The sequence below is a fragment of the Chaetura pelagica genome, unplaced genomic scaffold (assembly GCF_000747805.2).
Source record: "Chaetura pelagica isolate M959 unplaced genomic scaffold, ChaPel_1.0 scaffold562, whole genome shotgun sequence".
In the NCBI taxonomy this organism is placed as follows: Eukaryota; Metazoa; Chordata; class Aves; order Apodiformes; family Apodidae; genus Chaetura; species Chaetura pelagica.
In genome coordinates, this window is record NW_009952307.1 from 115,846 (window position 1) to 127,608 (window position 11,763).

The 11,763-nt window shown below is 42.0% G+C and overlaps 1 protein-coding gene across 1 annotated transcript; it reads right to left on the bottom strand.

Annotated features, from left to right (window-relative positions):
* Window positions 1–894: 894 nt before the first annotated feature.
* On the bottom strand, window positions 895–4,511 carry NINJ1 (ninjurin 1). The gene is made up of 2 exons (XM_010007820.1): window positions 4,292–4,511; window positions 895–1,049 (listed from the first exon to the last, which is right to left on the bottom strand). Exons 1-2 carry the CDS (start codon window positions 4,488–4,490, stop codon window positions 895–897), a joined length of 354 nt encoding a protein of 117 aa, XP_010006122.1. The 5' UTR covers window positions 4,491–4,511.
* Window positions 4,512–11,763: the final 7,252 nt, after the last annotated feature.

An 11,763-nucleotide genomic window follows, 5' to 3' on the forward strand; every position in this document is an offset into this window, starting at 1 on the left:
AGGCAAGGCAAAGAACTCCTTCCTCAGCAGGTCTTGTCACCATGACTGGAGATTTGGAAGACCAAGAGCTGAGCAGTGTTGGCACACCCAGACTTGGCAGTGCTATTTTAAAGGCAGATGTTGGACTATAGTGCTTCTTGGGCTACAAGCCTCTAATTTAGGTTCATCTCCTCCCAGATTGTTCATTGTAGCTACAATGCTAGGAAGATACCCATTTTGATTCCCACAATTCCTGTATTTATCCTTCTGGATAAGTAACAACCAAACTTTAAAATGCAGGTAGAGAAAACAGTATTGTTCTAAATGATGGAAAGTATCAAGTAAAGTGAAAGTGCACATCTTTGTGGGCTGACAAAAGCCCTGCAGCTTGGGAGGATGGAAAAGCCACACCATGTGCAGAGGAACTGAAGGGTTCCAATGACATGGGGTATTAAATGTTGGACGTCAACAGCTCCAGTTACTTGGATTAAGTCTTCAGTGTTCGTAACAGACTGGATGCAGCATACTGCAAACCTCTCCTCAAAACAGAATAGGCATTTGGAGGAAGCAAAACAATATTATTTCCTTTCTTGGCTTAGTCAGCAATGAGGAAAAGGAGTGGCTAAGTCAGAAGGACTCTACACTTCCCATGTGTGACACATTCAAGGGCCCCAGACAAAGTAAGATGCTGCCCTCCACTTTTGAACTCTACACTTACAAACACACTGTCACAACTCAGCAGTTCCTAGAAGCTTCTGTTTTTTGTGGTAGCCTGTAGCAAGCTCGTTGACTTGTGAAGGCTGCACCTGTCAAGACAAGCTGGTGGCTCTTTTGAAAGCTGTGCCCTAGGGTGCACTGCATTCCTGGATGCTCTGCCCTGCCCTGATGGTTCAGGGATTCACACTCACCTCAGGCTCAGTGTCTTGATGCTGACTCAGCAACTGGCTTCTGCACTCCAAAGGCAGTGATGAAAATATTCACAACGACTATAATGAACACTAGTCCAGTTGCAAGGTTGTTGAGGAAATCCAGCTTTGCATGCTTTGCAGGGTTGTTCAGATCATATTTTACTTCAAAGAGAAAGGGGGAAAAAAGGAAGTTTTAATTCTATGTATATTTCAAAATCCAGAATAAAAGTCTTCACTGCTACTGTAGTTCAAGAACTTCTCTTGTGCTGAGCTATTTGCATCAGTCACACTTAAAAGGGAAGTTAGATTCTGCAGTGTCAGTAAAAGTGCTAAGGAGAGGATTTTTAATCACAAGGAGCCTGGCAGCTTCCAGTAATTAGGATCTAATCTCTGTGGATGCACATGGCAAGAAATGCCTACACAAACATTACCAGCAATCTTCTGAATTCTTGATCTTTTGCAACTGGGTTTCATTGCAGACTTTAAGCATTTAAAAATTATTTCAATCTTGAACACAGAAAGCTCAAAGCCCTGACAGGATGGAATGAAGTTAAATTTCCTACAGCCTCTTTGTGGACAACCCAACTGCTTCACGAGGACTGTAGTTCTCTTGTACTGGTGCCTTCCCAGCTGCAAGTCCTGCTTCTGCCCTGACTCTGTTTTCAGAAAGCAAGGGCATTCTACCCGCTAAACAGGGGATGATTTCAAAGCAGGGGAACTGCAGCTCTTTTTACAGAGAGCATCAGTTGTGAAAACATTTCCTTTTGTTTCTTGCAGTTGTTCCTTGGTTGAACTGCTAATAGGAGTGAGGGAGGAACACCCGAGGGAGATAATATTCATGTAGTTTAAGCTTTGATTCCAGGTCTTGTGAAAACATGGACTGATGATAGAGCAAGGCACGTGCTTACATAAGAGAGTTAGAAATCTGGGGATGCTTGCCTGGCATCATGTGGAAGCCTTGGTGATCCCAAAGGTCTTTTCCAGCCTGAATAGTTCTATGATTCTATGATTCTAAGCCCAAGACTTTCCTGTCTGCTCTCCTGCAGTAAGGGCTCTGCAGCTCACATTCTCTGATAAATTCCTTTGGTTCTGATGGAATGAGTGCTGATGAATTCTGCAGGATGCTTTGAGATGGGTTTTTGTCCCTTAACACTCCCTAGTTTTAAGTGTGCAGATCACTGGAGCAACTGTGTGCATGGAGACATGAGGAAGAAATTCTTCACTATGTGGGTGGTGAGAGCCTGGCCCAGGTTGCCCAGGGAAGCTGTGGCTGCCCCATCCCTGGCAGTGTTGAAGGGCAGGTTGGATGGGGCTTGGAGCAGCCTGGGCTGGTGGGAGGTGTCCCTGCCCATGCAGGGGGTTGGATCTAGATGATTTTTAAGGTCCCTTCCAACCCAAACCATTCTAGGGTTCTGTGACTTGTAGTATGTCCTGTGCACATGTACAGGGCATGTGAGAGAACGTTTATACCTGACAAGTTTTTACAGCAACATAAATAAAACTGACCTCCTTCTGGCAGGCATCTAGACAGATGTGTAGCTTATGACTCTACTGCATAAGATAAACTTTTGTGCTTTTAACACAAAAAACCTGTCAACACTGCAGGACTTAACCACGGAACCAAGACTTGCTTGCCTGTTGAAGCAGTTAAGTGGATGTGGTGGCAAACACATTGGTGATGCTGAAGTATTAAAAGCCAGGTTCACTTGGTCTTCTTCATTAGCAAGTCTAATGCTGGTTTGGTTTCAAGGAATTCTGGGCATCTGTTCAAGTCCTGTTTGCTAAAGCAGAACAGTCAAACACCACAGGCTTTCAAAGCACTGAGGAACAGCACAGAGGAACTATCTGAAAAGCTTCCTGCACACCTGTACAGGCATGGAATAATTTAAGATCAGTAGAAGTCAATCCTAAAGATCAGCTTCTTCAGGTCTGTAAAGCATCTGGAGCTACGTGAGTGCTTGCATCCAAACAGTACCTGGAAGGACCCCAGTACTGTCATGTGAATGAAGTGGAATAAATTAAATGGAATAATTAGTCCTGAAGCATGGATGAAAGGCATTTCTGATGGTTGGTTTAAAAAAGAAATGGCCTAATGTGTCTTGTGAGTTAAAGGAAATCATGCTCAAACAGAATGGACACTTCAGAGGTGGCCCTTTGTCAGAGAAGAAAAGTATTGCTTGTCAGTTTAGGGTGTGCTCTAAATTTTGTAGCAGAATTGCAGTAATCCCATCTTTGTGATTACAGTACTTCAGATGAGGGTTTTCATGAAATGTTCTTAAGAACAGTTATTCCTTAAGTATTATATTATAGTGGGATTAGATTACTATGATTTCATGCCACTTCAACTATTTCAAGACATTCTTTGCTTTTTGTTCCAAAAAGTTAAGGAAACCAAATCTAAAAATCACTCTTAAGGATGAGTTTGCTGCACATTTTTCAAAATGTTTTTTGTGAAAAGTTCTTCTGAAGGAGGAAAAGCTTTTAATCCCTGGTAGAGAACTGAGAGAACTGGTGGCTCCTGTACAAAAGCCTTCCTTAGTGATAAGCAGAATTCAAGACAATTTCTTTGCAGTCCCAAGAAGCTACTTGGCTGTGTTTCCACATTATATGTGATTTCAAATTTTTAACTGAAGTCACTGCATGTGCACAATAGATGAGGTATGTTCTCATGGTGAAATCTTGCCCCAAGTAGCCTATTTTTCTTGTCAACTTTAATTTCAGTTTAACACAGGTTTTAAAATAAACCATAGTAAGCACAGTTCTATCATTCTCCACCTAGAGATTTAAGATGCTTTGAATAATTTCCTAAATTTAAAACTAAGCTGTTGGGTTTTTCTTTCACTGCTGTCATGCCTTTGCTATCAAACCTTTGATTTGATAGCAGAAACACAAACTGTCACACCAACCTGAAGACAGACATTTCAACTTTCACTGTGGTTTCAGAGCTCTACATTCACAATGTATTCTTATAACATTACTTATTAGATGACCCATAAGAAACAGATACATTTCAGTCATAAGATTAAGTAACTGGTCTTGTCAGAAACAGTATTGTGAAACTGGGCAGGATGCATGAGCCTATCTGGCCTATTAATGTTTATTTTTACAGTATTTCACCATTTTCCTTCCTCCTCAGGCCTTCTAGAAAGAAAAGCATTCACGTTCTGGGCAAATGAGTATGAGGAGCCTGATCAAAATTGAAGATTCCACATAAAGCTGCTCTTACTCCTTTTGTTGCAGTATTTCTATAGTCTTACAATTAAAAAATAACCAATTCTGAGGGAAATACTTTCAAACACAACAGCTTTTTAAAAATAAATGTGGAGTCTAGATACCATTTTATATGCCCTCCTACAGGTTGCATTCCTGTAAGAAAAATACTGGTTCTAGCTTTTGCTACATACCCAGGAATATCAGGAGCACTCCCACCATAACTTGCAGTGTGAGAGACAGGCTGATAAGAATGATGAGTGGGATGTAGAAGGAAAAAGAAGGTCCTTGCTCCATCACAGCTTTCAGCTGGGACGCGTTGGCCATCAGCAGGGCAATGTCCAACATGCTCTCGGCAGCGCTCTTCTTGTTGGCGTAGTGGTTGAAGTTCATGGGGCCATTTCTCTGGAACCACTGGGACACCCTGCGCTGAAATTGGGAAAGAGGAAAGAGATAATTCACTTCTCTCTCAGTTGTTGCATCACCTGGCCCACCAGGTGATTTCTGTGATGACACTGGTAGGGTCACAGCCGTACAGAGACACTCAGCGCATCTTTTCCACCATTACCCCTGTCCTCCTCCGGGCAGGAGAGCAGCCAGTAAGTGTCTGCACTGCACTGAGCCAGACACACTTGTTCCAGCTTAGAGGATCAGTCTAAACACTCAGTGTGTTTCTACCCTGGGAAAGATTAGGACAGCTGAAAAGTTTGCACAGAGATAAGCTGGGAGGGAAAAGCTACTGTAAAACCATCAAGCAGACACCAGCTGCAGGCTGTGTGGGGCTGTTGGCAACTCCAGCTCTGCTTGGCCCCCTTCCCTGCTGCTTCTTACCCTGCCACTGCCCAGGTCCATCCATACCCAGTGACCTGTTTTTCTGTTGCAATATCATACGATCTGTGGTTGCCAAGCACTGCCCAATTACAAAGGAACTTTTTTCCCCATTTTCACATCAGCAGGGTTTTTTTGTTGGTTTCTTTAAAATTCCCCTGCAAACAAGCAGAAACATAAAAAACAACTGCAGGGCAAAGCCAGAGTTAGTTAACCCGGGAGGGATGAATAAAATGTGCTTTTCCTGATGATGATTCATGTGACCCCGGGTGAAATGTGATAGCTCATCTCCCAAGGGTTCCTGTTTCTCTGCAGACTGGATGCAGCTCAGGGTAACCTGGTTAGGCTCAGATGCCTAACTCTGCAAGGAAGGCAGAGTAGAACCATCTTCTGCACTGTCTGAACAGGTCAGGAACTTCATTCATGCTGCTCTTACTTCTCGACTTTACTTTCAAATTAATACACAAATATATTAAAAGTAATCTTATTCTAGCTGACTTCTTTAAGCCTGCTTCTTAGAAGAACTTTTTACCACAGAACTGTGTTCCTGGTTGCCAGAAAATACAGAGGAAAGTCTCACTTTGAAGGTTAATTCATCTGCAGCAAAAGTGCTCTAATTACTCTGTTCAACAGCACTAATAACTCTCTGATTCCCACCTCCAAACCCAGGTTTGCCACTGTCCAGACCTAAAAGTGTCCTTTAAAATAGGACAGATATTGATGCATACAGCAAACACATTGCCAGTTTTCCCAGGGCATTCAAATACCAAACTTGACCTATTTTCACCAGACATGTTGTAATCATCCACAGGCTAAATATTTTCCTGAGTGAAGAAAGCCATGGGGCAGCCAGCAGACTTCCTTCTGTGAACAGGAGGATGTGTAACCACAGCTTCATGCAGATGGCTTCTGTACTGAGACCAAGCTCTCAGGAAGAATCATAGGGGTTGGAAGGGACCTCTGAAGATCATTGAGTCCAAGCCCCCTGCTGCAGCAGGAACACCCAGGGCAGGTCACACAGGAACATGTCCAGACAGGTCTCGAAAGTCTCCAGAGAAGGAGCCTCCACAGCCTCTCTGGGCAGCCTGGCCCAGGGCTCTGTCACCCTCACAGGAAAGAAGTTTCTCCTCATGTTGAGGTGGAACTTCCTGTGTTGTCACTTGGTGCCGTTTCCCCTCATCCTATCACAGGCACCACTGAACAGAGACTGCCCCATTCTTGACACCCACCCTGCAGGTATTTATGGACATTGATAAGTTCCCCTCTTAGTCTTCTCCTCTCCAGACTGAACAGCCCCAGGTCTCTCAGCCTTTCCTCATCAGGCAGGTGTTCCAGTCCCTTCATCATCCTCGTAGCCTCCGCTGGATTCTTTCCAACATCTCCCTGTCCCTGTGGCTCTGAAACAGACACTGACTTCAGTCAGGAAGAACTCAATACTCATTTGGTTTTGTCTCAAGCCCACAGCCTAAAAATGCAGTTTGCCTGGGGCATCTGTCCCACATTTGTCACCTTTTCTCTCCCCAAGGAGAGCTTTCTTCCCCCTCCTGTATTAAACCACCACAGTATTTGGATGCTTCAGAAAAAATACTGTCATTCTATATACCATCCACTGTCATTTTATATACTATTAATACCACCCACCAGAACCACTAAACAAGGTGCAGATGTTCATTTCCTTATGAGAAGCAGCACAGAATATATGCTGGCAGTACTCAGTAGAAAATTCCAGACTAACATTTTTCACTGCTTTTTTACAGTAAAAAGCCATTTAGCACTTGGCTACCTCATGTTAGTAGTGTAAGAGGGGATGGGGAACTACATGTGGAATAGCAGAATTTCTGGGCATAAACTGAAAAGCAACTCTTTTCAGTAGACTGTAGAAGTAAGATGATCTATTTTGTGACTAGTTCGTAAGAGAGGAAGTTTTCTCCTACACATAGCAGCTCATGAACTCCTTCCTGCAAAAATACTGACCTTGAAATATCCACTGAGTCTACAGGGGCGCAGTGTTTAACACAGGCAAAACTCTCCAGGAAGCTGACTCAGTTCTGAATTCTGATGGAAGGGGAAAGTAGTGAAAACATGACCATGCTTTCTTTGTTTTCACTCTGTGTAGGAATGCCATAATCTCCATGATATAAGACAGTTTCTACATACACAACGGAATATGGCATTTTCTTTTTCCTGAGGAAAGGTACTGCTGCACTTTTAGGACCTTGCTGTCTGCTGATCCTCTGTATGGTCAGGCTGCAGGTGGAGACAGCAGGCTATGGGCTCTGAACTGCAGTGGAGGGAAAGGGTTTGAGTCACTTCTGAACTCAATACATGGAGATTTTTCCAAGTAGGGTGCTGCTAAGGCAAACGAAGGTAAAACTTCTTATTCCTGGAACAATAACTCAGCTATTTACTATGTTTAGATTCCAAAAAATGTCATTTTACTCTGCTAAGAGGCTTTCGGATACCACTCCTGAAAGCAGAACAGTTAAGAATCAAAAGCAGGCATATGGAGAACTGAAACATTGGTTCTACAGTATAAAGCCTTTTCTCAGCCTGTGATCTTGTCCTCTGCCAGGAAAAAGGACCTGTAATCATGAAAGCCTCACAAACAATCACTTCCCATCTCCTAATTGAGAAACCTATCCTCCTTACTCATGCTGGAAAACCACAGAACAAACAAAAGATCTGTAAATTAGCCTTGTCTTCTGGAAGCAAGTTGAAGTCAACTGCCAGAAGTAATGAAACAAAAGCAGCCAGTACTATGGCAGCAACTCTTAAGATCAGACTCCATGTTACCCAGCAATATACAGACAGATAATGAAAGGAAAACTCTTGCCTCAAGCTCTGGATAATGACACTCATGCACTAGAAATTGTATGGGAACTTTGCTATGTGGCTTTATGGTTTCAGGGAGATTCCAAGCATTTAGCAGCATGTGCAGCCCACAGCACCAAACTGCACTTACTGAGCTGTTACTGTCTGCAAGGGGAATGTGAAACTTCTGGCAAGTCTCTGGGACACATGGGAAGAAAGGCTTTTCCTGCAGTGTCCCTTGGCAAGAGATCAGTACGTACCCCAGGTGACCTGCTTCTTGTCCCAGCGTAATCAGAACACCTCATTACACACTTCCAGTGTTCAAATTACCTGGTACGGACAAGCTGGTCCCTTCGTTTGGTGTCACCAAATGAGTCTGAGGAAAAGCAGCATGTGTGCTCACACGTGTGTGCATAAGGGCAAGAGCAGCTGCCACTGCTGCATCATCCTTCCCCTGTCAGTAAACTGCTCTCAGGACTCCTGTCACCTACAAAGCATCAGCCTCTGAGCAGAGCAACCTGCCCTGCTAGTCTACACGCAGTTATAAAGAAGAGTGAAAATCCTCCTCCTCTTGCTCCATCAGTGGCAGAAGGAAGCCCAGGGAAGAGCTGATTCCCAGGCACACGGTGCTGTCCCGCAGGCAGCGCCGCTCTGCGTCTGGCATGGTTTGCTTGCCAGTTTGCACGGGTACAGCCAAGAACCTACGCCACAAACTGGCTCTTATTTTTGCTTCTGTCAGGCCAAACCTTCACGCCAGGACTGGATCCACAGTCTTACTGTGTTGCTGCAGACTATGCATCTGCTTTTCTTCACTTATGAGTTCAACAGCCCAAAGAACCGAGTCCGTTTGAAATACAGAAAGGATTTATTCATTGCACTCATTAAGAAATAAATAGAAGTGTCACGCAGTGTCCTTAGGTGCTGAGTTTTGTGACTCATGTTGAAGACCCACCTGGTGATTCAACAGGAAAGGCACAGCACTGGAAGTGAAAACGTTTGAAATCAAGTAACAAAGTATCTTTACTAAATACAGTAAAATGTAAGTAAGTAAGGATTTCTGTTTCAATCACAGCATTGAATCGCTACTTCTGACAAAATTTACAGGCCTGTTTGCTCACTAGAGAACTTATCAAACACCAATGACTGCTGAAGTAGTCAAATTAATGTCCTAGAAGTCTGACCAAAACCAAGGAAAGCCCAAGAGTAATTTTTTTTTTCTTACATTGCAGCCTGAGACACCTTAATTTTTATTTGCAATTTCTAATTGCAGCTCCTTAATCTCAGCTGGGACTGCAGGATGCAGAGCTCAATGTGTTTTGCATGTCAGGCCCAGGGTGTCATATCTGGGTTCTGAAAACATACAAACACTTATTTTAGCAAAGGTACAGTGCTAGCACTATTTTCATGGTGTTCTAACCTTCAATCATTATGCACTAGAATAATTTTATTAAATACAGGAGATCCAGAGTTTTGTATGGGATAACTGGGAAAAAAATGTTGATTTTTGTTTATATTCCAAACAAGGTTTCTAAGATGTGTCCTTCTAATTAACATCTTCCTTAAGCTGTTGAAGGTTCTTTGCTTTCACGTACATTTACACTAAAATAGTCTTCATAATCTTTAGCTTACAGCTTACTCTGCACAGTTTTCTTTCTATTTTAGGTTAGTGATTACTGTATCTGTATGGCAGCTTTTAGACACTTGTAACAGCCAAACAGCCTTGACTCAAAATGAGATTGGACAAGCTTGATGGTCACTATGACCTCTGGGTTTGTAATGTCATGGAGCTTCCCTAAATTCATGTGTTTAGGGACAGTCCTGATTTTAAAATAATGGAAACATGCTACAGAATAACGAGGTTGTGTAAATAAATAGCTGAGTCATACTGATCTCACCCTGGACTGTTCTTACAGTGTTTTGAAAGTCTATCTAACCAAAACTGTTAAAAAGATGCTAAAAAGCCCTTTTGTTTAAAAAAGTAAATTTCTAAGTTCTTTAAGATAAACATGGCATGGCAAACTTTTCCATGTTCAGGAAAAATTCCAGTTATACCAAGAAAAGAGAAGGGTCATAAAAGGAATAACACAGGACTAAACCAGAGAGCAATTTCAGTACTTGACTTTTATTTTCTTCTAAGATCAATCCTACAGTTACATAATTGAACTAGTAACTTTATACAATAATTAATAATCCTCATAGATGTGGAATTTCTGCCCACATCTCTATCACCTAAGTACTGTAAATGTAATGGGCCAGATGTGGCCTCTCTGAAATCAGCCTTCCCCTCTGCCTCACACTTGCTGACCTAGAAATAAAGGGACAATATTCTACAAAGAAAATAGATATTGTTCCAACGAAAATATTTTAACACCTAATGAATTTGTGAAATGAAGCAATAACCTGAATTTGTTCATACAGCTATTTCCATAGAAGCTTTCTCCTGTATGATGTTTTTTTCTGTCTTGCATTACTACTGCTCATTCCAGTGATCTGGTCTTACAATACTAGGATTTTATGATTGTAGTGTTTCTCTCATCTGGACTGTGGGCTGCCTATTTTGTGTTGTTAAAGCACTTTTTGTTTATTCTAGTTACTTAAAAAACAAGCAGACAAAAATTTATCACCAATAGTATCAGTATTTGGTGTATAAAAAGCACATAAAAATTTAATTTGATAGAAGTAAAGCTTTAGAACTTGCCATTTCACCCGATAGGTAGTAAAATTACTGCAAAGTCCCACAGATTTGAAACTTGTTACTTGCAGGATGATGTCAAGAAACTGCCATGTCCCAAAGTGACCTGTGAGTTAATGAACAACCTTGAATACCCATGTAGTAATAATATGACTATAAAAGAATCCAACTACTCCAGAGCTGCTCTTTTCTACTCCCCAATTCCCATTCACCTTTCTCATAGTTCTTCTTGACTCTTTCATTTAGCATCTCCTGTTATCTTGGAAACATTAACTAGAAACTAGATTTTACAACCCAGTGAATCCACTGTTTCAATATGGACTATGAAGAAGAAAAGCAAATAGCAGAAGATGAAAAAACAGTTCCAAATGCATCTGTATGAACAGATCCTATGCAGAAGTGGCCAAACACTTCTTCCAAAGTGTAATTCTTGACATTAGTCAGTGAGGTGTGCCAGGCCAAACCAGTATTAGACACAAGGAATTTCTTGCTTCTAAAAGCTTGAGAGCTGCTGTAAAAATGCAGCCAAATTAATCATGGAGTTAAAATAAATCACATAAACCCCTGTGTAACCACCTATTCAGAATTACAGTGGGCTCAGTCTTTGTATGATTCATGACCTTCTATTATGCTTTGAAGGCAAGACACCTACATCTGCACTTGATGTCAGCTCTTTCTGTAAGAGAAGGTACCAGTCTGTTGCTAACAATCTGCAAGAGAACAGAGCGGGCAGATGCTAGGATGGGCAGTAAGCAAAGCAGGGTGGTCCAGGTTGCAATGCCTGTGAGCATTCCTAAAAGCAGACCCACACTTCTGACTCCAATGTTGAAGATTTGGGCACCTGAGGATTCACAGTCTTGCCAGTTTTGGTTGGCTGCTGAGCTGGGGTATTCCTCTGTTTGTTTGAACTGTGAATTTGGTCATATTTTTTAAGGTACCTTCTACTTGCAGACTGGCTTTTAAGAAAACTGTTCTCATCTGTTTTACCTTGCATATACTTTTTTTTTTTTTTTGGTGAGAAAATGAGAAAAGAGCATCTGTGGAGTTCCCTGAAGTGCTACTGTACACGTGTAACACAATACAACAGTATGTCTTGCTGCTTATTCTTTATTTGGCCCTCACATAGAACTTGCAGTTTCTACGGAAAAGGTGCAACAAAAAGATGACTGATTGAAGCAAAACAGGAAAGTTGCAGAAAAATTCCTGGAGCAGATCCAGTTAAAAAAAATATATAAAATCTCCATGACTGGTACTTGTGATGCAATCACAAGTCCTGGTCAATAAAACAAGAAAGCTGCTGAGAACTCAGTGGCTTAAAGGAAACCCCTTCAGGCC

Coding starts and splice junctions, on each gene's coding strand:
- NINJ1 (XM_010007820.1), bottom strand. CDS start 4,490: ATGAACTTCAACCACTACGCCAACAAGAAGAGCGCTGCCGAGAGCATG. Junction 1,050..4,291: donor AGTGCTCCTGATATTCCTGG/GTATGTAGCAAA, acceptor TTCTCTTTGAAG/TAAAATATGATCTGAACAAC.